The sequence below is a fragment of the Eretmochelys imbricata genome, chromosome 2 (genome assembly GCF_965152235.1).
Source record: "Eretmochelys imbricata isolate rEreImb1 chromosome 2, rEreImb1.hap1, whole genome shotgun sequence".
NCBI classification, from domain to species: Eukaryota; Metazoa; Chordata; order Testudines; family Cheloniidae; genus Eretmochelys; species Eretmochelys imbricata.
In genome coordinates, this window is record NC_135573.1 from 250,947,064 (window position 1) to 250,973,042 (window position 25,979).

Consider the following 25,979-nt stretch of genomic DNA (forward strand, 5'->3'; position numbering starts at 1 on the left):
TTTATGCTGCCTATTTATAGCTAAAATAAGCTTCTAAGTAGTCTCCTCCTTCTAACAATGACCAATATTAGAGTAGTTTTCTCCTCCAAGTATTTTTATTTTTTCTCCTTAAAAAAAGAATAAAAACAGAGGTGACAAACCATGTCCCTGTCCCAACCTCTGAAGTCATATGTGGAAGTACTACAGCCTTCCCAAAATGAGCTGTCTCTGTAATTCAAGCTTGGGATGAGAGGAGGGGTAGAAGAGAGGAGCCTTGAAGAAAAGAGTAGAAGTGTGCAGCGGCTCAGCTACTTCCACCCAAGGAACCGGTAGTTCTCTCACATGGATACGTGTCCACCTTTCCCAGATCAAATACGGCCAAGTTTACAGTCACCATACACAGTTTTCTGAAGATTACATTCAGCAAGAGGCAACATAATTGGTCTACTATGGCAAATGAGAAGGCACTAACTAGGCAGCCTCACAATTATAAAGTGTTTCAAATGGAGGATCTAGCTTGCAATGCTATGCAGCACATTAACAGCTTAAAGGGACTCCCGTCAAAACACTCAGTATCTGTTACTGTTACAGAATACAGAGTAACAGCCGTGTTAGTCTGTATTCGCAAAAAGAAAGGGAGTACTTGTGGCACCTTAGAGACTAACCAATTTATTTGAGCATAAGCTTTCGTGAGCTACAGCTCACTTCATCGGATGCATCTGATGAAGTGAGCTGTAGCTCACGAAAGCTTATGCTCAAATAAATTGGTTAGTCTCTAAGGTGCCACAAGTACTCCTTTTCTTGTTACAGAATAGTAGAGAAACGGCTACTCACCAGTAACTATGCTTGAGTATATATTACCTCTGCAGACCCACACTTAGAATACCCATTCCCACAGAACTGTTAACTCAGAACCACTGAGAAATTCAGTGCCTGTCATGGCTGCATAAGCACCCCTCCACGGATCAGAATATTCTAGAAAACCAAGGGCCTCGCAGCATCAACTACTCAGTTTCTTTCACTAATTTGAAGAATCTACAGAAGGTCTCAAAGAAAAGGGGAAAGAGGGTGGAGAGGGTGGATGAGCAGAGGTATTAAGACTTGAACAGCAGTTACTGGAAAACAGTCTCTCTCTGTTCGGAATTACCCTTGTAGATTCCCAATCTGGGAGATTAGTGCCCAACCCCTGGAGGAAGTCAGATGATTAAAGGAGAACAGCCTAACTCACCCAAAACAATCACTGCAATGAAGTACCAACCAGGATATCATGATGCACAAATGTATACACATACACAAACTGGCTTCACAAATTTCTGTGAAAAAAAACCATCATGTTAATTGCCCTAAATTGTCCAATTTAGTAGAATGAACTGAGTCTTTAAATTAGAATGCGCATAAATACAAAATCTAATCCATTTTGAAAGCATTTGTTCTCACAGTTCCCTTTGTTCCTCCTTTTGACTTGTCACCAAAATCTATGAATAACTTGGGGAATTAACAGAAGAGTTTCATCCTAACGTGCCAGCTTCTTACTGATCAGGACAGACAACATACAAGGTTTTGGGAAGAACAACAGATCTATATAGTCTGAAAGTCAGTAACTTTTTGATAAAATCATGATTGAGGATTTCATCTCAAGGGATACTCTAAAAGGAAAATAATTAACTGAAACCGACAACTTGCTCACTCTTCTTACGGGTTTTATACCAGAAGGAAACATTCAAGATGAGGCAGGTTCTCTTTTCAAACTCCTCTTGTACGTTTGCTGAAATGCCTGACAAATACACTCTGATACGGGCAAAAAATTGAAGCAAATACTTCAGATTATCAAAGGTGAAATTTTTTTTAAGCAAAAAAACCAAACTATTTTGGATATCTTGAAGATTTTGAATTAAACATTATGGCAGCTAGAAAATTATGATGTCTGCAGCAACGCAGGAGTGAGGAACTAGGATCCTAAGGTGGCTTCAGATGCAAGAATCAGGACTGACAAAGCCTGACCTGATGGTTAAGCGCCTGCTGGGGGGGAGGGGGAGGGAGGAGGGAAGGGGTGGAAAGAAGAGGGAGAAAGACTTGAACAATCCTCTCTTTTCTTACAAGTCCACGAGATGAACCCTATATATAGAAAACACTACGCCAGAGAGTGAGGAATCCAGGGATACAAGAGGCAGTATCTGGCATGCTGATGCATCATGGATATTTTAGAATCAGACAACATACACCTCTTCAACTAGGCCTGTTTGAAAGACCAATACTTAACTACTGGGCCCACATATCACACAATGAAACTGACCAGACTGAAAGATGAATCCAAGCAATACAAAACCTTTAATGGCATGGAGTCAACCTAATGCAGCAACATGGCTTCACAATCTTGCAGAATTCTAATCGCTAAAGACCAAACAATGGGGAATTATCTAAAAATTTTACTAAGCTTAAAACTATTTAGAGAAAAATGAAAAGTTATAAAAAGAAATGAAGAAGGTGCACTAACTCAAATACACGTGAAAGCAAAAGGAAGAGAAGTGATACCACAACTGACCCTGGCAAAGGAGAAAGAAGGGCAGCTGGATCCAAAATCTGTTTTTATAGCCTTGTTCTAAACATTTAGGATTTCCACAGGTCCCTTATGCAGCCAAATAGTTATTGCTTTTCTAGATGGCTTGGAACTCACAGTGCAGGAGTACCATGCATGTGATGAGGGGGATCTACAGCAGCAGCTCCTGAAAGAGACTTGTTTGTGCATTAAAACTATTTGGAAGCTACAGGGCCAACAGTGCCACACCCAGTTCATTGCAAGCAAGCAACAAGTTCTTTCTTTTTTCTTTGCATAACTATTCAAGATTTTAACTTAACATGGTATCAGTGTCTTTCTTTGGGGAGTTCAAGAGCAAATATTGCTCTCAGGTCAGCACTTGCCCAGGAGTAAGCAAGGAAAGGCTTGTAAAATGAATGCGTCTTAGTACTATTCATTTCAGTTTGTTACAGACATAGCTGATCAAAGAGACATTAGCCAAGCCAAAAAAGGTACCTCAAGGTGAAAATGAACAAAGTGTACATATTAATATGTTTATTTCACAGTTCAAATATTAGAATCATTATCCACATCATGCTCTAAGTCCAATTCCTTACACTGGACACAATCAATGTCAGCTTCTAGAAGTTCTAAGTCTGAAAAACTAAGCCAGTAATGTCAATACATCAACTACACATACTTCAGAGTCAGAACATTTGGACTTCATGCTACAAAAATAACTAGCAGATCACTTATCCCTGATAGGGATATGGCATCAACTTCAAAAATTTTTGCATACCACCTACAAAGGAAAATGTAAAACATAATACATGTGCTGGCTCCCAATTCTCCTTCCGGGGAAACATGAAGGTGGGATCCCAAGGGCAAACAATACATACAGAAGTGGAGCTTCTAATCGGCATATTAACATTGGGAAAGGTTCTCTGGTTCATGGTAGGTAGAAGATGGTGGTGGTGTTGAATCCTACTTGATGCTAGATTCTGTAATGTCTGGGCCAGAGCAGGTGGTTGAGCTGTTGAAGAATCAGGCCCACAGCCTGTAGAAGGGTAAGGCTGAGATGGTAGTGTCTCTAGTGTGTCCTAGTATAACTTAAGTTTCTTAATTCTTGCTGATTTTTCTTGTAAACAAAAATAAAAATTTGACAACTTCTTACAAATTTTCCATTTTTTTAACCCTTTTCACCAGCCTATTTTTGATTTATTAAAACCTTGTAACACCCAGGGTAAAAGAAAGGGGCTAGCAGGCCCACCCATCATTTTAACTTTTGTGCTCAAAATCTATTTTGATTTTAAAAAGTTCAGAAAAACACTTGACTTTTGGGATATGTATTTTAATACCAGATCTTGCAAAGAGATGTCGATCGTTCATTTACTCTATCATAGACAATTTGATGCACAAAGTTTTGACACTTCAGGTGAAATTTACCACTATTCACACAGTGAACACATGGCAGTGGACCACAAATCCACTTAAATCCTACACTACAACTCCTCTTAAAACCTCTACTGAGGACCTAATTCGGATGATTTAAGTGGTGAACGGCTTCTGCCCAGGGGAGAATTTCATCCTTCGTCTAAATACCAATGATTAAAAAATATTTTCTTGAGATACTGCCTGCCCCGTAAACTCTAAAGCACAAACCATTTTTCCCCTTCACAATTTGAATTATCAAGTTTTATCCAAGGCTTGTTCCCCAATTGCTAACTTACAGTCAGGCGTGAACATTTCTGGTCAAAACCCTGAAAAACTGGGTTTAAACGGCAGTCATGACAAAAGCTGCTACGTGTAGCAAGAGTTCTACCTGTTCACCTGCAAGTCTTTGGAACATAAGTGAAACTGGTTATTTGCCAAATAAAATCTGCTCTTAAAAGTCACCTGACATAAACTCAATAGTTCTAAATGCTGAATATAATTTAAAAATGAAAATTCAAAAGGAACGAGCAAGTGGATTTGGTCTATATTATGAGTATTTTTTCAAACTTCTAATGCTAAAGAACATATTTGTAAAGTATTCTAAAACAGTGCAATGAACAGGAATCATTTCAGTCACGCATGACAGTGATTTTAAAACAGATGTGTCAGATATAGATAGTGACCATATTTCAAAGTGGTCACTATATGATATTTCAGTTGCTTATTTAATCAATTCTTTGCATCTTCAGAAATTTAGAAGTCATCCAATTGAATATAAAAATATGAGTTCTATAAAGGGAGTTTGTGTTGTTTTTTTTAAAGAGGGGTGCCTGAATTTAGTAAGCTAAGGCATTGTACTCTATCAGGGATTTTAGACAGTTTTACAATACAGATGAAGTTTGTTTGCCACCAACATTAGCAGGACAAATTTATTTATAACAAATGCTTTAAAAATGTATTGATAAAAATGCCCATTGATACTGTCAGCGCTTCTTGCAATTTGACAGATCAAATCTTATTTTCATTCTTAAACCCCATGAAGGAGTGATATCACCAACTTGCATTCTGTAGTGAGCAAATTGATTAATCCCTCTCTATAGAAATCTCAACTCTTGATTACACCTATCAGACGTTAAGCAGCATTATTCTAGAGTGACAACACTTGACAAATTCCCCAGCCATTTTTCTCAGCCTTTGTGGCCCTGCTAGCTTGTATTAACCCTGATGAAAAATTAATTTTCCTTATCTTCTGCTAAACCCCAAAATCCAAATCCGCCAAACTGGCAACTCTTTCTGTAAAGGTATTATGAAAACCTCTAAAAGATTAATTGCATGTCTTCAGGTGACATTAAATTAATTTCTATACTCATGACAGACACTTGATACTCCGTACTGAGAGGACAGATAACATTGTCAGGATACACAGAAGGACAGTGGTGTAGTGTCCCAGGGCAGCCTCTTATGCATTCTCCTTTCGATAAGGCCATACTTCACTGTCACTGTTACTGATCTTGCAGCCCATAGACCTCACTGCACAGGTTTCTATTAACTACTACAATGCTGTGTCTATCCATGTAATCTTTAAAAAGCTAATTCAAAAATCACCCAACAGTAAATGAATGTGCATGCTGCAAAAGCACTTCACAAATCAACCTAAGTTTATTTACTTTAAGTATCACATGCATCAAAACACAGAGGCAACAAGAACAAAAAGAGGTTCTAATATGCTCACCTCATTCTGTGGGCCTATTTGTTTAACATACACGATAATTCAAACAGAGCATGTGGCAAAAGATGAAGTTTTAAATCTTACCCCGAAAACCTCAGAGCCCCAAATGGCCTTTGTAATTGATTTTCCTTGGGAGAAAAAAAGAAATACTCTATATGCATTTTAAAAGTCAGTATTTCCAGAAAATAGTCACTTTATAGATCACAGCAGTTGAGAGAGAAAATACCTGTCAGATCACTAAAGTCATCCTCCTTCAATGACAGAAGATAGTCACTATATTTTATCATATATCTACAGTATATTGGTCTCTGTGTGTAAATAGATTTTAAACTGATACAACAATTGGTTATCGTCAAAAAGACTAAAGTCCAAACAGCAGACTGTGATACTAACACAGCAGTGTAATCCACAAAAATAGACATTGTAAAAATAAAGCAAAACCACTGATATCTACTCTAAAATGTAAGGAAAACAGCTAATCAATAGTCCAGGACATTTATCAACCGTATTAGCAGAACAATAGGTGTCAGACAAAAAGAATCTCTTATATACCACTTTTTATATACAGATACTGAAAATACTTCACGAAGATGGTAAATATTTTTCCCATTCTAAAGATTGCTAAACTAAGGCACAAGGCTTATAATTACCAAATATCACACAAGTCAGTGGCAGAAAACCACAGGTCTTCAGACTTAAATTCAGTGTTCTCCCTGACTGGGACGTGCCTGATGCTTGTCATTACTTTTTAAATGAAAGAACAGCAACAATACATTTATTGAATACAATTCCCACTTTGCTCCCTCCACCCATATTGGATCATAGCCATCTCTATTTAAGAGAGAAATTCAGGTCTGATGAGCAATCTAAGACAGAATTTAACTATCTAAATTCCAACTATTTACTCTCATACACAAAAAGAAAAGTATATGCCTGGCGGACACAAGGTTAGATTAAGTATGACTCAAATCAAATAACTGGGTGACCAGTCAAGCAGTCTCCATTTATACTGAAGGAACTGACCTTTTCTAACTCTTATCAGAGCGTTAAAGTGTTTGAGGAAATGTATATTTTCTCCTTTATGATTCCTAAAATTTTGATCATGAAGCAAGCTTACTCAGAACAAATATACACAAAGAGATAATACCAGAAAAAAATTGACTATTTCTATTCCCAGCGTAACTGTATTCCCTTTCCAGCTCAGTACAAAAGGAGGCACGTTGCAGTCAAACTACCGAAGGGCATTCAGTGAGCAATGATGTATTGAATACCCTGGATGCTTCCTTCAAAAGCGGGCTGAAAATTTCCTTGCTTGGCCTCTGCCTGAAAGTGTATGTTGTTGTTCATAACTGCAGAGGCTGTAGCATAGACAGGGTTAGACAACAGCGGTAAAAGGGTACGAGCCTTATCTACGCTACAGCTTTAGCCATTACTATGACTGCAGTAACTGCACAAATGGTGACTTATCGCTACTCACTTTATTAGGGTAGAATCAACCTCTGAGTTATTGAGCGTTGTATGGGAAATTCCCCAATAAAATGTAAATATAACTGCAAAGATCCAGTAAAATCAACTAAGTTTGAAACTTGCTATGTACATAACCTTCACTGAGTTACAGTGCCTCTATTTTAAAACCTACCTCCTTCCACCAAAAACAATGCACTGTTTTAAGCAATAGAAAAAGGTCACTTCAGAGCAAGTACACTGGGCATATTATTATTTTAGCAGAGGTAAAGAAAGCCCCGTAATACATATTTCATAGAATACATGGTGTGTAGTATGCATATCTGCTATTGGGACATGATTTTGGTTGGAGACAAGGGGTTTGTCAAGAAAAATTCTTGTTTTGAGGGTAGAACATCCATTCAAAATGCTAGGGGCTACCAGACCACAGAAGTTGGTCACTATTTTGTTTCTCCAGTTGTGCAGTAAGTCTTTCCAAGAAAATCTCCATGTCAGGCATTTCTACTGGAAAACCTCTATAAGTAGTTCTCTCTCCCTCTAAGTCAGTCAGCTTTTTTATCTTGATTCTTAAAGCACACATCATTGAGATATCTGAGCACCCAAATTAATATTCAGCAGGTTTAAAACAAAACAAAAGCAAGTACTTCTTCCCACAGTGAACAGTCAACCTGTGGAACTCATTGCCAAGGGCTGCTGTGAAGGCCAAAATTATAACTGGGTTCAAAAAAAAAAAAATAGATACATTCATGGAGAATGGATCAAGGACACAACCCTATGAACGCAAGATGGCCAAAGACACAACCCTATGCTCTGAATATCCCTAAACCTCCAACTGCCAGAAGCTGGGACTAGACAACAGGGGAGGGATCAATCATAACTGTCTGGTTCTGTTCATTCCCTCTGAAGCACCAGGTGCTGGCCACTGTCAGAAGACAGAATACTGGGCTAGACGGACCACTGGTCTGGCCCAGTATGGCTGTTATGTTCTTAGGCCACTGAAGTGAGCACAAGATTAACCTTTCACTTCCCCCCATTCTGTAAGATGCTTGTTTTTTTTCAAAACATGATTTTGGTGTGCTCATCATGAGTGGATAGGTCAAAATAGGTTCTGAACATACCCAGATGCATCATTCTGATCTCTTCTGTTAGGAAAAACAACTCTGCCTCCTCCTTGCAATCTTGAAACTACACTAGTGGAAATGTCACTGTGGTCATTACTTTACAGAATGAAATAGTCCCACTGATAATTGAGGCTATCGTAACATAGGACTTTCAACATGAAAACCAAAATCTTGAACTTGAGCCAGCATTCAACAGAAAGCCAGTGAAGAGAGATTACTGGGATGATGTGCTTTTGTTGGGCTGTGCCGCTGAGGAAATAAGCTATGTTCTGAACTGTTTTTCCTTTTAAATAAAGAACAGTAAAAGTTACAGGATGCTCATTTCTAGAAACTGTTGACTGTGCCCCCACTTTCCTGGAGGAAAGTGCCCCCCACTTTATACCCACAAGCAATAACCCGGGTAGGTTCTTCAATAGATTGAGGTATTGATCCATAAGTAGGACTACCTAGAACCTTGGAAGAAAAGTCAATGCTTGTAAATTTAAGAGTAGTCTCTCTGAAGGAAACTCAGAAAATGTCTCACCTCAAGGTAAAGTCATTCTGAGCTTTGTCTACATTGCTCCATAGTTTGGACAATGAACGGTATGAATAGCAATGTGCACTGAAGTGCTGCACTGTAATTCCCCCATGGGGATGCTGTGGGCTTGAACTAAAAGTTTCCTAGTTTGCATTAATGTAGTCCTCTTCAGCCAAATGGGTCTTGCAGCCTTAGAGTTCCTTAGATGAACAAATCTGTGCAGACTGACAATTTCTTAACCAATCCAAAACAGGAACCCAGTGCGTACCACTCTGCTATGGCTACAAAAATCTGTTCACTAAACTCTTGCAATGTTCTGCCCCAAGCTTCTAGCATTATGTTTCCATGGCACTGATGGTATTTGGTTAATTAGTTCCATTTGTGTTTGAGTGTCTTCTAGACTCAAGGCATACCTGTATTAGTGGCTAACGCCAATTTCTTAAACTTTGAGCATTTTATATTAAAGCATTTCACTGCTCTTGGAGTCACTAAATTTAAATGGGACAAATCTGTATCCTTTCCCACTCTAATAATCCCATGTTGACCAATTTTCACTTTAAAGTAAGATTCCTTCTATTAGCAACATATTTTTACTTACACTGTCATGGTTGTCCCTCTATCATTTCCTCTTATGAAATCCAACTACTACTTGATGTTGCAATAATGTACATCAGGCCCACCACAAGAGATTGTTTTACAGTATAAAATTCCAAAATTAAACTGCAAAAGACTTTCTATTACAATTTTAAGGGAATGATGGAATCTGCATTTACAGTACTCAATGAAAAGCCTAGTCTTTCCTTCCTGGGGAGGAAAAGATGAAAACTACAGGGAGCCTCAGACTGTACTCAGGTTGATAAGAGGAAGCACTTTATTTTGCATATACTCTAAGTTATTTGAAGTGAAATTAGTTTCTAATTTAACCTGTTAAACATGGATTCCTTTTAGTCAGGATTTGATGGCTAGCCTTTCTTAAAGTGCTGTCTAGTTCTTCTCTTGCTCTTGACCTCACCTACCTTTATGCCCTGGTCTCCTCCTGCACTGCCTTTCCATTAAATCCTCCTTTGCTCATGTGTGGCTTTATGTCTCCTTTCATACAACCCCAATAAAAGGTGCATCTCCCAACTAACATGCAATATCCTTACCCTCATCTCTAAAAATTTCTGAAAATCATGACGTATTCCACCTTAGTTAACATCAATCTATGCCCCAATGGCACCTATATAGTTTTTAAATTAAAGTTTTGCACCAACCTGTGCCTTTAGACTTTACCTTTTCAGAGCAAGAATTCCAGTGGGTTTTTCAGTAGGGAACATTCTAATTTGACAAATATTGCTAGACTGAAATTTTACAGATACTGGAAGTCAATTTTAATCTGAGTTTAATCTGACTGAGTTTTAATCTCCTTGATGTTTAGATTAGTGCAGCTTTTCAGGTGTCAGTCTTTTTGCATTGTCTTTAAGTTGTAAGTATGAAAAAAAGACATTAAAATCCAATATAAAGTGCTGGCCTACATTAAGTTTTTGCCTGCGCACCTAATAAGACATGGATACTGCCCTTACCTGTGCCCAAGACCATTCTTTCGGATGGGGGATGAGTACTGATGCTGATGCCATCCTCCCACTCTTTGAAAATAATTTTACTGTACGCTGCTAATGTTCTAACATTCCACACCTCAGAGCTCCATTTCAGATATGGGTTGAAAGCTCCCTATATACTTCTTGCCACATAATTGTTGGAGACTTTAATTAACATTTGTAAAAGCACTTCTGATGTCTTTGGACGAAAGGCGCTATAGAAATTTAAATTATTTAAACAATTTTTATTGGCTATAATGAACAATACACATAACAAGCAAAACAACAAATACAATCATCAAGCAAATCTTAGTAGATAAATTTACATCATCCAACAGGATTGTCTAAATCAAGAACTTTCCCCCCCATTTTTTAGAATTCAGTGTTCAACTACCTCCCTCCTTGACTGCTATCCTAAATAAAGCAAAGCTATCTGTCCTTTATTTCCCTCTTCAATATTTTTTATACAACCCAAGACTATATCCTTCCAGACTGAATTTCCAACCAAAATAGTTTGTCAGCTATTTCAGTCAAGCTTTTAAGATGAATTGTCAGGCAGAAGTTGCCGTAACTCATGAAAATCTAAGACTTAACTTTTAATCCAAACAGAACATAGGTACTTATACAAAAGGCCCACTAGTGCAGATCTCCACACAGACAAAGAGTGTGTATTCTTGGTCCAGCATAAGAGTCAGCATTTTCAGGCCACAGAGGCTGAGACATATCACTTTGAGCAAGGAAGACCAGTCTTTGGCTAGGGAGAGATCACCCAATAATAATAATATAAGATGACTGAGTGGTACAATAATGATTTTAAAACATCATGCAATGCTAAGAGAACTTCAGACCAATCAATGGACATGTCTAACATGCACAGTTTGTATAACCTTTTAACACATAAGACATATAGAGCTAACACTGGGTACAAACCTGCTCCCTCATGGCCAGGATCATTCCTGCTCTATGACATTGGTTTTACAGATTTCAACTGCACTAGATATTTTTTTGAAGTATCTACTATGCCTGCCTACAAATATCCATTTATTACTGTATTTCCTCCCAACAAGTACCATTTCAAGATCTTATCCTGTCTGAATCCTCTCGTGTTCTTTATCTAGTATTGAGATCAGGCCTCTGATTGAGCCAGACAAATCTAAGACCTTTTTCTCATGGACAGCAAGATAATAATATGCTGATCTTGTGTATCCAAGACCCAGTGAAGTGATGTCCTGAAGATATGCAGCAAAGTAAGACTGAAGCTAGATAAGCTATGCCGACAGAGGTGTTGTAGCTCTGCAAAAAAGCAAAGCCTTGATATCAAATATATCCGCTGAACACTTAATCCCACTTTCTCTTCAAGTCCTAAAGATCAGACTGACTAAATTTGGCAAGCATATTTGGACTACCAGGACTGAAAGGGAATAATCAAAATAGAAAACCACTCACATAGGCATTCCTCGTTGCTCATCTAGAGGCACAAAAGGAAGGGTTGGCCTTAAAGTGTTTGAGGAACTAGGATTCTGGTAAAAATGACAGCTGTGACATGGAATCAATAAGGATAAATCCTATCATTAACCCCTTGCATCACACCACTAGTCCCTGATATGGCATGCAATACTTTGCAGTGTCTGACATACAGGAAGTGTTAATCATCTTCTGCTTTCTTTTTTTTGAGGCTTGCCAGGCACATATTGGAGCATCTACTGCAGGAGAGGGCAAACTGCGGCCTGAGGGCCAGATCCGGCCCCTCAGGGCTTTCGAGCCGGCCGGTGGGATTGCCAGCCCTGTGGCACAGTAGAGCTAAGGCAGGCTTCCTGTCTGCCCTAGCCCCGCACCGCTCCCGGAAGCGGCCAGCACCACGTCCCTGGGAGAGGGCTCTGTGCGCTGCTTTCATCTGCAGGCACCACCCTCCACAGCTTCCACTGGCTGGGAACGGGGAACCGTGGCCAATGGGAGCTTCAGGGGTGGTACCCACAGGTGAGAGGAGCCACTGCTGGACATGCTGGCCACTTCCGGGAGCGGCGCAGGGCCAGGGCAGGCAGGGAGCCTGACTCAGCCCCACTGCCACCCCAGAGCAGCTCAAGGTAAGCGGCGCCGGGCTGGAGCCTGCACACCAAACCCCTCCCACACCCTAACCCCCTGCCCTAAGCCCCCTAGTCCCCTGCCTTGAGCCCCCGGCCGCACCCCTCCTGCACCCCAACCCCTGCCCTGAGCCCCCCGCACCCCTAACCCCCTGCCCTGTGCCCCCTGCTGCACTCCTCCTGAACCCCAACCCCCCGCCCTGAGCTCCCACCACACCCCGTACCTCTCCTGCACCCCAATCCCCTGCCTTGAGCCCCCGCTGCACCCCTCCTGAATCCCAACCCCCTGCCCTGAACCCCCTCCCGCACTCCGCACCCCCTCCTGCACACCAACCTCCTGCCCTGAGCCCCCAACCCTGTGCTGAGCCCCCTTCTGCACCCACACCTCTCCTGCACCCCAACCCCTTGCCCTGAGCCCCTTCCTGCACAACACACCCCCTCCCACAACCTCCCTCCCGCACCCCAATCCCCTGCCCCAGCCCTACATTCATGGCCCTGCATACAATTTCCCCACCCAGATGTGGCCGTTGGGCCAAAAAGTTTGCCCACCCCATATCTACTGTGTCAGAGACACTGGACAGCAAGTATCTTTTTATTTTTTTTTTAAAAAGATACTTAATTGGAAAATATTGCAATTTCATGAAATCTTCTTGAAAAAGATGATTTGTCCCATGAGTGTGAACTGTAGTCATAGCCACTTTGACAGGCCATCTTATTTTATTCAGAGATGAGGGGACATTGCATACCTGGAGTCAGATACCCTAACACCTAGTAACGTAAAGGGCTTGCTGCACACAAAATAAAGACTCACACTGGGGTATGTTCTTGCTCAACAGCAGGAGTCACTGTTCTCTGAAAGTAATTTTGAATGAAGAAAACGGACAACTTCTTAACAAGGTAAGTTAAATTTGGAGCTGCTTTGAGAGTAAATAAAACCCATCATTAGCATATAATGCCACTTTGATAACTGTTCTACCCACCACGGTATCAGTGAGCAGTCTAATGAGCAGATAGTTTTTGCCAACAGCTCCAGTGCAAAGCGAAACCGGTTTAGATCAAAGGTGGTATGAGCATGATCTCAGTCCATTCCCTGTTAGATAACTGTTTACTTTACATTATTCAGTACTACTGCTAGTCTGCTGAAAGAAAGGACTTTTCAAGTGTGTACTGACATACATCGGCACAGCTGGGTAGAGTAGCCTACACAGTGCCCAACCAGTATCAATCTCACCATTCCATGGCCATTAAAGACTTCATCTGCACAAAAAATTAAGAGAAAGGGAAATGGGTATAAACGATCTGTAGTTTTGACAGCAGCAGAGAGGCTGCTATACTGCAGAATCAAGTCACTGCTTACAGATAAAAGAAGCCAAAGCATATTCTGATGGCTGACAGCAGGGAAGAGAGGCAAACCTAATTTAAACTGGTTTCAGAGTAGCAGCCGTGTTAGTCTGTATTCGCAAAAAGAAAAGGAGGACTTGTGGCACCCTAGAGACTAACCAATTTATTTGAGCATAAGCTTTTGTGAGCTACAGCTCACTTCAGTTAGTCTCTACGGTGCCACTAGTACTCCTCTTCTTTTTTGCTAATTTAGACTGAGGAAGGACAATTAAGGAGTAAGGGTTCGTTTAAAAAAAAAATAGTACCCGGGCATCACAAAGGTCTGGCAATAAGTGGTGTATGCTGCAGTACTAAAAAATAGAATTATAAACATTATAATCCTTACAGTTTGCAGGGCTCTGATAAACTTGTTAATCTTTTTTAATATACTGAGCATCAAAATAGGCCAGATTGCCCCCCTGCTACTGAGATTTTCCTTTTTCACTGTGTGGCACATGGAACAAAGTAATATAGATTCAGCTTTCTGACAAACTATTATAAAATTCATTAACCATCTTGATCAGAGTTAAAAAGCTAATTGTAACGCTCGCTTTCATTTTTCTATAGTTTGAAAAAAAAAATATTCCATGGTGGCAAGGAAAAGCAACTACATACCATGCACAGACAGCCGGTTCTATGCTGATGATCCTGAAGATATTAAATGAATTTTCAGGGGACAAGAGCAAGTCTACATAGAATACAATGCAGCAGGAACGACACGTACTTAATGTGGCTAAATCTGATGGCAAGCAACATTAGTGTATAATCGGTAAAAAAATAAGTCACTTATGGTTTGCTGGAAAAAGAGAACACTGAGGAAAAAAACTCTTTCATGACACTTGCTACATTGGGCACTGAATCATTTACCCTAGAGACCTCTAATGCACTGGTGGCTGGGGTTGTAGCTTGATGTTGTTTTATTTTACCAGATCAGAAGAAAAGTTGGGGACGACTGCTTTTGTTGAATTACCAAGAATAAAATAAGCCAGTCACACTAATTGCAGGCCAATGGGATTCCTGAAAGTATGATTATATTTTTATTTAGTCCAACAGAAGGGATTACTTACAACTTCTGGTATTTCCTCCTTCTACTGGACTAAAGTTATTACCAATGTCTGAAGAAAGAGTCATCCTCCACTCTAACCAGATCCTCATTAGTCATATTCTTTCCATTATGCAAATATATTTCTTTAAAAATTGTTAAGAGGACCTTTACAGTCACCGTGTAACTATACAATTTGAAACATTTTGGAATTATCTGTAATGCAATAAAATCCTTATGAAAAGTAGTCACCTTTAATACTTAAGTCTCTCCAGCATTTTAATTGCCTCTTCCCTTTTAAAAACACCAACAGCGATATCTGTCGCCCTTTGCGTATGTATACTGTGCTCATTACCAAGGTATCTGAGCACCTAAGACTATATTTTGGGCTACTTATTTGCTAAATTCTATTATTTAAAAAAATCAGATTTTGAGAGAAGAGTGAGAAGCAACTTCTGTAACTGAGGTCCTGTTCAACCTCTGCTAACACACTCGAAATGTCCACCTGCTTGTTGCCTACTGCAGTTCTAGTGGTTTCCTCAATTAGTGTATAGATTTCTTTCGGATTGCCCCTCTCCTAAAGGGTATCAAAAGATTTTTATATTAAAATATTTTTGCCCAAGGCAAAGCAGGGACCAGATCTCTCTGGGAAAATCTTGTAGTTAGACCCTCTGAATTCTCAGCTTATTCGGCACTCCAATTTTTTTCAATAATAGAAAATCAAATTTAATATAGATCAGTGGTTTTCAATCTGTGATCCGTGGACACCTGAGGGTCTGCAGACTATGTCTAATATTTCCAAAGGGGTCCACCGTACCTCCATTCAAAATTTTTTAGGTGTCCGCAAATGAAAAAAGGTTGAAAACCACCAATATAGTTATTTGCTGGATGAATATAGAAAAACATTGCAAATATACAAATCTACCAGGACTACCACCAGTGCTCAGGAGCCAATGTAGACAATGGATCCCTGTCAGAAGATAAGCAAATCTGATTTAGACACAAAAATGAAATGGTGGCATTATCTAGTCCCTAGAAGAAAATTTACTCTCCCACTCTCCCAAATTCTGTTTATATCACAGTTTTGCAATGCGGTTCTCAAACAAAAAAAGGTTGCCCACACTGTTCAGGAAAACATGCTTAACCATGCTTAAACACGACTAGCTGCTAGTATGGTTTCAACTGCAATATGGACAGGGCATACATTTTTTTTTTTTTTTTAACCCCTCAAACTTAAAAATAGCCACACAAATTCTTTTCTCCCATACATCAAAACATTTCTGGACCAAAATGCTCTATGCCAGGGTTTCCTAAACTGGGGTCCGCTAGGGTACTCCAAGGGGTCTGCAAATCACGTCTGGGGCCACCAGCCCCATTGATCAACTCCTCCCCGTCCCTCCCAGTGCCTCCTACACACCGCGGAACAGCTGTTCAGTGGAGGGCAGGAGGCACTGGGAAGGACAAGGAGGAGCGGGGACAGGACACGCTTGGGGGATGGGATGGAAAGAGGCGGGGAAGAGGAGGGGTAAGGGTAGAGCAGGGGCAGGAAGAAGTGGGGCGGGGGTGGGGCCTTGGGGGAAGGGCTGGGACTAAGGAGGGGGTTTGGGGGTCCGCGAAAAATTTTAAATCAAAATGGGGGTCATTGGGTTGCTAAAGTTTGAGAATTACTGCTCTATGCGAAGATTCACAGGTGAAGAATTTTTAGGCTCAAGTTACAAGCACCAAAATGAGTAGATATTATTCAGGAAACAGTGATGTAAACTTAATGGTAATCCCACTCCATTGCAATATATTACAGCAAACCTCTGTTCCTACAAGTTTTTTTTAAAATAACTCGTTTATAGCTCTGAAAATCATCTTCTGAAATACCGATTATTAGTTCTGTTGAATTTGCTGTTTTCTTTTCAAAATAGGTTCTTTTCCTATTTTAGGACTGCACTGAGTAGAACACAAAAACAGACCATGACAAAACAACACAAAAACAGATGAGCCTTGGAAACTTACCCCTCCTGACAACTTAATCACCCTCACTTTGGTGCCGACATGGGGCCCATCTCCACTACCACTGTTTGCCCGTTGCATGACAGTCCTTTTCACACCAGGTTTCAGTTCCTGAGGCCTTCCTTGTATTGATGCCACCCTAGCAGGCTGTCCTGGGGTGAGCGATGCTGTAGTTGCAGCAGGTTTTGTTTGTAATACTTTCGGTGATGGCTGAAGCGGACTTTGAGGTACTGTTCTAGTCTGTCTCAAAGGCTTCACTGTTTTCACTTGCTGTCCTTGAAAATGCATATTAGCCCCATCCTGCATGAAATCGGTGGGTTTGGGCTGAATATTTGGAACTACCATGTCTTGCTTTTTAACAAGAAGTCTATTTTTCACATTTTGCCTGGCCTGTGCACCAGGATGGAGTATAAATGGGTTTCCATTGGTGGGAAACTCTGATAATTCCTCTTCCTGCTGTGTGAAAGATTGTTGTGTAGGAGGCTGTTGCTGCTGTTGCGCAAGTCTTTCAAGTAACTCTCTCTTTCTAGCACCTGCCTGCTGTTGCCGTCTCAGCTCCTTTTGTTTCAGAATTTCTTCTCTTAGGCGTTTCTGTTCTTCTATCTTCAAACGGTACAATCTGGTTTCTTCATCTTCATCGGGAAACTATAAAAAGGAAAGGAAAGGCATTTACTGAAATAGGGAAATATGTTAGTTTAGTCAAAGCTAACAATAAGTTATGATTTTATAAGATGTCATAATGGCAGAACTCTGAAAAGAGATTTTGAAATTACCCTGACATAGTGCTAAAACTATTAGTGACATATCTTCCAGGAAGATTTGCTATTCACTAGAGACAGGCAGCTCAAATCTGTTTTAGGAACTAGATATGCTACATCCTGTTCCCCCCCACCCCCCAACTATATTGCTAGTTTGGAAATCTTATCAAAATACTAAAAATGAAGTCTTATAAATTGGAACTCTTGTAGAAGTTTCTGAAACCAATTAAACTATTAATATAATAATTAAAGATATCAAAATATGTTTCAAATGGAAAGTAACAATACAGAGGCAATCCACTGTCACACAGGTTTTATCTTTCTCTTTTCTGACAAACTAACAAAAGGTAGGGTGGTAAATGACCTGAAAGGCCCTGATTAGAACTATTGATTTTTCTTACAGAATTTTCAGCCTGATCTCAAACTCATTTGTCACACAATAATTGGTTATAATGAACAGCACAAGTCAATCTCTCTGACCTTGAACTCATGCACTCTCTTCAGAATCAAAATGTTGCCAAATGCAGTGTTGGAATATTAATGGTATATAGAGAATGCCTTTAATATTCCATCCCTAAGCCTTTCTGAAAGTATTATACTCTGTCAAATAACCTTTCTAAAGATTCTGCAACTTTGGCAGAAAGTGTCCTTATAGGAAGCTATAAGAAATAGAGAACAATTAAGGAAATGCATATGCCCATCTTCATAAGAAAAGATCCACCTTGCTTTTGAGCTGGCTGCTCCAACAGGATGTACATATTATTACAAAATATACCTGATGAAATTAGATTCCATTTTAAATAGCTTTAAGATTGTTTTTAAAGCAATCTGCCTATAAAACATGCTATATAATGAATTTATAATTTTAATGAACAGATCATTCTGATTTTAGGCTATAGTTACCAGATATATTTGTCAAATATAATAAGATTAGGTTTTCATCAAATAATAATACATTGCATTTTAGTTATGTCTTTCATAAAAGGGTACTAAATATTTCACAAACAACCTGTGTGTCCAGAAAAGAACGGTTACTTACCATACTGGTTCTTTGAGATGTACTGTCCATGCAGATTCAAATATGGGTATGCACATGAGATTGGATTATTGTAGCAAGCAGTGTTCATTAGGGCCGTGCCTGCATCCTAAGTGTCTTTGAGCACCCCGCCCGCACCCCGGTCAAGGGCATAAGAGGCAGAATGGGTCCAAATACCCCACAGTTCCTTCGCCAATACAGAGGAGTAAGACTCTGGAGCAGTGGGGAATCATGGACTCCATGTGGACAACACATTTCAAAAAAACCACTGTTACCAAAAGATAAGTAACTATTCTTTCTTCTTTGAGTGATTGTCCACATGGATGCCACTCCTGATGACTAACAAGTAGGTGAGAGATTTAAGGTTACTTGAACTGAGTTGATGACCTGATGTAATGATCTTCCTCAGATCCACACATTAATAGGATATGCATAAACCTGTATCCCTTGCCTCCTTAAAAGAGCTGCTACAACTGTCAAGTATTTCGTCAACACCTTGGTACTATGGGAAGTCCAATGGGCAGGATCCTGTACTGTTAGTGAGATGTTCCTACTAAGAACGTGATGAATTTCCTGTGAGCTGGATGTATGCTCTTGAGATATCAAGGTTCAGAATAGGCCCTCAAGCCCCCTTCTTTGGGACAAGAAAATAACAGGAACGAAGCCCCCTGCCCTGAACTCTAAGGGTACCTTTTCTGCTCCTCAAAGATGCAGGACAGGTCCATCTCTTTCTTCAACAGTATCTCATGAGAGGTGTGAATGGGGAAGATGGGAGAGAAGGTAGGAAGGAACTGGAATTGTACATAATACCCAGTGCTGACAATCCCTCAGCTGTGGTGATCCTACTCCAAGCTTCTTGAAGAAAAGGCAGTTGCCAGCAGGAGGCTGAGGGCAGAGATTCTCCAAAGGTTCTGCCAGACTTTCAACTGTGGCATGAAGCCTCCTGTCAAGAGGAAGATGTCAAGTGCACTGTATCTGAAGAAGTGGTGGGATGTCTACATTGGGCCTCTGCTTCTCTGCTAGTGGCTCCAATGCCCGCATCGGTTATAATCGTATTTAGCAGGAGGACACTATCTGGACAAGGTTTGAACTCTGGCTTGCCTTCTCATTGGGGCTGGAGTGTACCAGCAGAGGAGTCGGCTGTCTTGGAATTTAAGAGGTTGCAGTCCTCAAATGGAAGATCCTCTACCGTAGTTTGGACCTACCTGGGTATTCCTGATCACAGGAGGCTCTTTGCATCACCACAAATGTGATCATGTATGTAGGTACACCTGATACATTCAAAAGCAGCCAGCTGGGAAATGCCAGCTATCAGATTCCCCTCTAGCACAATGGACCTTAATTCTTCCATGGCCCTGCATGAGTCTTTCTATAAACTAAGACAATGTGTCCCAGTGTAGATTGCCAATTACTAGATTCTTCCAGCAAAATGACTCTGTACATCTGGAGACTGGCAGAGGAGCAGACTTTTCTGCTGAACAGATCAAATCTCCTGGGTTATGCCTGCACTGCAATTAAAAACCTGTGGCTAGCTCATGCCAGCTGATTTGGGTTTGCGGGGCTCGAGCTAAAGGGCTGTTTAACTGCAGCGACGAAGTTAGGGCTCAGGCTGGCTCTCAAGCTCTAGGATCCTGTGAGATGGAAGAGACCCACTCTGAGCAGGAAAAGTAGGTGACACCCAATGCTCAGCAGCTCTATGCGGTACCATGATTTCAGTGACTGAAGGCTTAGTTAGAATTTTGAGATTGTACGCTCCAACAAGGAAGACTCTGGCACTGGCTCACAGATGTGTCACTTGGTGATGAATAGGCCACGGCACCAAAAAGGCTAGTAATGTGGGAGCTGCATACCAAGAGTACAAGAATTGGTGCTGAAGGCGGGCAGCAGATTTAGCTAGTACTGCAAGCACTTTTTTCATACCTGGTAATGAAGCTCCAGAGGCACCCATCTTAGGCCATTTGCTGCCCTTTGAATGCAGAGCTTGACACAGTGTAATATGTTGATTCTTGCATCTCTGTTCCAAGCGTCCCACGGAGGGAGACCGATGTCTTGTCTCTGGAGCATGGTTCCTTTCTATCCTTTTTTGAAGTCAACAACTGCTGTCTCCTAGACATCTTAGCCATGGAGTTTGGAAGGAACAACAGCTTGTTGGGGCACTTGTTGAGCAGGAACGGAGAGACGGGTGAACCTTCACTACATACTCCTTCTCTGAATAGGCTTTCATGGAGTGCTCTAGGATAACTTTAGGTAGGCATCCCTTAGCTTCTGAGTCCTCTTGGAAAGAGAGTGACAGAAGAATCAACAGTTAGGGATATGCCCCCTGTCTAAATAAAGAAGGCACTTAAGAATGCCCAACACAAGAGGGGCATGTCAAACCAGAGATTCAATTTCTGCCATACCACCTCAAGTCACAGTACCGAGGAGGGCACTCAGAGCCTACTGTCTATAAAGAATTAGTAAAAATGATCTTTTTAATACCAATGGGCAAACGAAAAGTAATTAACTACCTAACAACTATACTAACTAGTCATTAACACTAACTGTAACAGCATCGCAGAGAAGCAGGAGAACACTGCACACCAGCAATAAGAAGGAACTGAATGATGGTGGGGCCTGCTCTGCCTTTTATGACCTTGGGTGGGTTGAAGAGGGCACAGGAGCAGCCCCAATGGACACTGATAGCCAGAAAAATCCAATTTCACGTGAATGAACACCATGAGTGAAATCATGTGTACAATCACTCAAAGTACTATTATTCCCTTTATACTGATGGAGGATGAGGCACAGAGAGGTTCGGTAATTTGTCCAAAGAAAAAAGGCAAGTATGTGTCAGAGATGGGAACAGAACCCAGATGACTTGACTTTCATGCCTATGTTTTAAATTCAAATTTACCCCAAATCAAAATGCTGACAGTCTGATGCTTGATGAGCTATAACCCAAAGATCTGAAATGAACTTCAGGTTCCTGATGACAGCCTTGATGACAGGCTCTGAGCCTCTGAAGAGGTGGGTGCATCCCACAGGATGCAGGTCCTGAAACACCTTACTTGTACCAAAAAACAGAGAATGAAAAAGAATGAGATATGATGTTGCTTTTGAAGAAGTGTACTGTCCTCCTCCAGTCTTTTTCTCTCTTTAACAGGAAATTAACAGGATGAACTGGGAAAAAGAAATGATGACAAAAGTCCTCTAATCAAATAACCTTCAAACAAAATAGGAGGAAAATGCTCCTAAATCTGGAAACCAAAGCCGATACAAATTGGAAAGAGACCAAAAATGACCACATAGAACAGGAAGTTATCAGCTTGTTTTCCCACCTTAAGGGAAAGGTTTATGGAGAGAAGTTAATGCTTTATTTTCACAGAGGCAAAGAAAACTTTTCTTTGGGCACTTCACAAATTAATGAGGCTCCTTTATTTCATATACTGCCAGCCCATCCACAAAATTCATTTCTCTGCTCTTTATAGTGATGACTGATTATAATAGAGTTTAGAGTTCTTTAGAAGTAATTACTTGGCGCAGAAGACTGAAATTTTGCAAGATGCTTATATATACAGTTGGCGGTAATATCCTGATCATAAGTTTTAGAATAATATGATACATTTAAAATGCAGCTTTGATGGCTTCACCTACCCTCTGATTATTAATTCATCTCCCCAGGTCTGAGTTCTAACATTCCAATTGTCCTAAATAGCTTAAAACAAACATTTTTCAAAATTTTTCAATTTCTGTTTATTTTCTGATACTTTTAGACTCTTTTATGAGGAACTGATAAGAAAGGGGGGGAGGGAAAAAATCCTTTAGCATCTGCTGAAACTAAAGAGCAAAGTTAAACAAGTGACCTCTTGAAAAGTTGAACCAAGGGGTTTTATTCCTGATGATGAATGAGTGCACAGGAAGTTAAATACTGATAACTGCATGTTTCCTTCATGTTTCATTTGTGGAAATGAGAGATGGTCATAACTAATTCAAGAAAAAGAGGAGGAGCTAATCACCAGCAACTTAAAAGAAGAAGTTCTTGAAAGAAACCTGGTGTTTGAGACAGAGGGGTTCATAGCTAACTTAACATGAAGGATTCTGCTTGGGATTACTTGACATTCGAAAATTGCAATAGTCATTTAACCATCATGTAGATACAGGTTTCAGAGTAACAGCCGTGTTAGTCTGTATTCGCAAAAAGAAAAGGAGTACTTGTGGCACCTTAGAGACTAACCAATTTATCTGAGCATAAGCTTTCGTGAGCTACAGCTCACTTCATCGGATGCATACTGTGGAAACTGCAGAAGACATTATATACACAGAGACCATGAAAAAATACCTCCTCCCACCCCACTCTCCTGCTGGTAATAGCTTATCTAAAGTGATCACTCTCCTTACAATGTGTATGATAATCAAGTTGGGCCATTTCCAGCACAAATCCAGGTTTTCTCACCCCCCACCCCACACACACACACTCACTCTCCTGCTGGTAATAGCTCATCCAAACTGACCACTCTCCTTACAATGTGTATGGTAATCAAGGTGGGCCATTTCCAGCATAAATCCATGTTTAACCAGAACGTCGGGGGGTGGGGTAGGAAAAAACAAGGGGAAATAGGCTACCTTGCATAATGACTTAGCCACTCCCAGTCTCTATTTAAGCCTAAATTAATAGTATCCAATTTGCAAATGAATTCCAATTCAGCAGTTTCTCGCTGGAGTCTGGATTTGTAGATACATGTAGATACAGCGTCTCATAGCGTTCAACATTAAGGGCCCAATCCTGCAAACTGCTCCACACAAAAGAGGACTCCCCGTGGCCATGGGGAGTCCCACAGGTTTCCATGGGGTTCCATACAGGGGTAAGGATCCACACACAGCAGCATTCAGGATCAAGACCTGAGTGAGGTTCAGAGTACAGCTATACCTCACACTCTTGGGGGGGTCCTGGCAAATTAAATAGCAACTTTTTTCAAAATGGAGAATAATAAAAACAAAATATTTTATATTTCCTCCAGATGAGATGTAGGGCAAGTATCCACTCCATCAGCAGAAGAGGTGCCTGAGGGGATGGCTCAGCTGCAGCTTATCATGAGGACTCCAGGACCTGGAGGAGATTGGCTGGGCTGGGGAAGCTGTGTTTGGAAGTCATTTGGGTCTCATTTCAGAGACCAGAAAGTGGAAAAGAAGAGGAAGGAAGGGATCTGGTGGCTGTCTTATTCACAAGAATGGGGAGGAAGTGCTGAGCAGTAGGGAACCAGTTTGGAAGAGGATGTATTAGATTGGGATAGGTATTGCTGAGAGAGTGGTATCTGGTGCTATGGGATATTGTAATAGCCAAAAAAGAACTAGACAAGTTCACGGAGGACAGGTCCATCAAGGGCTATTAGCTAAGATGGCCAGGGATGCAACCGCATGCTCTGGGTGACCCTAAACCTCTAAATGCCAGAAGCCAGGAGGGGAAGACAGGAATGGAGCTCTCCAATAATGCTCTGTTCTGTTCACTCCCCTTAAGCTCTGGTACTGGCCACTGTCAGAGACACGATACTGGGCTGGATGGACGACTGGTCTGACCTAGTATAGCAGTTCTTATGAGAAAGCCCATACTAAGCAGCAGGGAGCTGGTTGGACCCAGAAGCCTCTTAGTCGGATATGGGAAGCTGCAGGACCTGAGGCAAGGGAAGAGAAGCCCTGCTGCTGCTAGCCCTACTCCAGCCTCCTTTAGTTCCACGTCACTCGCTGTGGTTCTAAGACACTTAACTCCACCAACGGATTTCAGGTCAGCAATGTCCTGCCCATACCACCTCTGAAGCAACTCTAAGTCCAATTCATTCCTGCTCGTGTCCTCCCCACTCTTCTCTTCCTTTCCTATTAAGTAGCTCTTCCTACTTTAACAACATCATATACCAAAGCAGGGTGCCCCTAATCAAGTAGGTTACCTGTCCCCAACTTTTGTACGAGTAGCTCCCTTACCTTCCAAAATTGACTCACCCATCCCTTCCAACCTTCAAGACCTGGACCCCTCTCCTGGGAGGAGCTTGCAGCTAATCCCCTTCTCCCCTTCTGAAAACACTATGAGGAGAGTCTGCAATCTGGAAGTGGGACGCCTAGTGGTAACGAAGTGTAGCACAGAGATGCCTATAGGTGAGTTTATACTCCACAAATCAGACTAGCAAATGTATAAAGTTATTCTTTAAAAAAAGATAAATAGATTATCCAATGCTTTAACTGTTACTACCAGGCAGCGCCATACTGGTATGTTTTGCAGGTATTCCTCATCTGTACCTAATAAGGCAACTGGTTACATTAAGAAATAGAAATGCATGTAGTACAAACAGCCATTCAACATTAATGGAAAATCTCCCTTACCTCTGGTTCAGATTTTACTTCTGCTTTAGTTTGGACCACTGGCACGACTGCTCTAGCTTTCATTTCAGTCCTTCCATGGGGGTTCCCAACACCAACTACAGATCTTGTAGCAGGTGTTGTGCTGGTAATGGGTTTCACCTGCGCAGCAGGTGCAGCGGTTCGCCGGTTGTTACTAATCTCAATAGCATGCGAAGGTGCTATTGGTAATTCGCGCAAGTTGCTATTTCTTGAAGCAGTTGACTGTAGCTGCTGATTCGGACGCTTGACAATGTTCTGTGTTGGTGTACTCTGACAGAGGCAAAAAAGACAACATATATATAATATGGAGTTCTTGGTAGCCATTTCAGAGTTCAGGTTATGTTTAGATTTCCACTTCAAGCAGGACTAACATTTAGTCTCAAAAATTGGCACTGACTCTTCGGAGGACAATTGCATTTTCAATATAGCTTTTTAGTAGATGGCTACTAACTTTTGAGGAGTAAGTGTTTAAAAGTGCCCTCCTTCTGAAATGTTCTCAGTTCTATCACATATCTTTAGGTTTCTTTAAACAGCAAAACTTAAGACTTCTCTCGCATATACACCACTTCTAAAATAAACCCAGAGAGTGACTGTCTGATCAGAATAACTGCTCTGAACTATGTCCAGATTAGTCAAGGTACGATGCCTTGGATCCCCCACCAACCAAGTGAATGGTGAAGGGGAGGAGGGACAGAAGGAAACGGGGCAAAGCTTCTCTGAATTGGAGCAGTCAGAGTAACAAGGGATCCCCCATGGCACTGCTTCATGGGGCACCAGGAAGCCTAGTCAGCAGTGCTATGGAGAGGCCTTCAAGCACAGATGCCCCATTGCTGAAGCACTGAGCTCCCCAATCACAGCTTTACATTTGACCATACAACCCTCCCCACTATTCCACCCTTGATCTCTAGCTTCTTCGCATGAGAGGGCAGTGTGTCTGTCTACCTCTTTCTTTCACACAGTGAGTGAGAAGAGGAGGGGA

At 41.1% G+C, this 25,979-nt stretch overlaps 1 protein-coding gene across 4 annotated transcripts in view; it reads right to left on the reverse strand.

The window, feature by feature from the left end:
* RBM33 (RNA binding motif protein 33) overlaps positions 1 to 25,979 on the reverse strand; it is a 149,565-nt gene that overhangs the window by 36,640 nt on the left and 86,946 nt on the right. For all 4 annotated transcript variants that reach the window (XM_077808377.1, XM_077808376.1, XM_077808379.1 and 1 more), the window contains exons 14-15: positions 24,983 to 25,270; positions 16,844 to 17,485 (exon numbers count right to left, since the gene is read on the reverse strand). In XM_077808377.1, the coding sequence (XP_077664503.1) occupies positions 16,844 to 17,485; positions 24,983 to 25,270 (930 nt within the window). The remainder of the gene's footprint in view (positions 1 to 16,843; positions 17,486 to 24,982; positions 25,271 to 25,979) is intronic.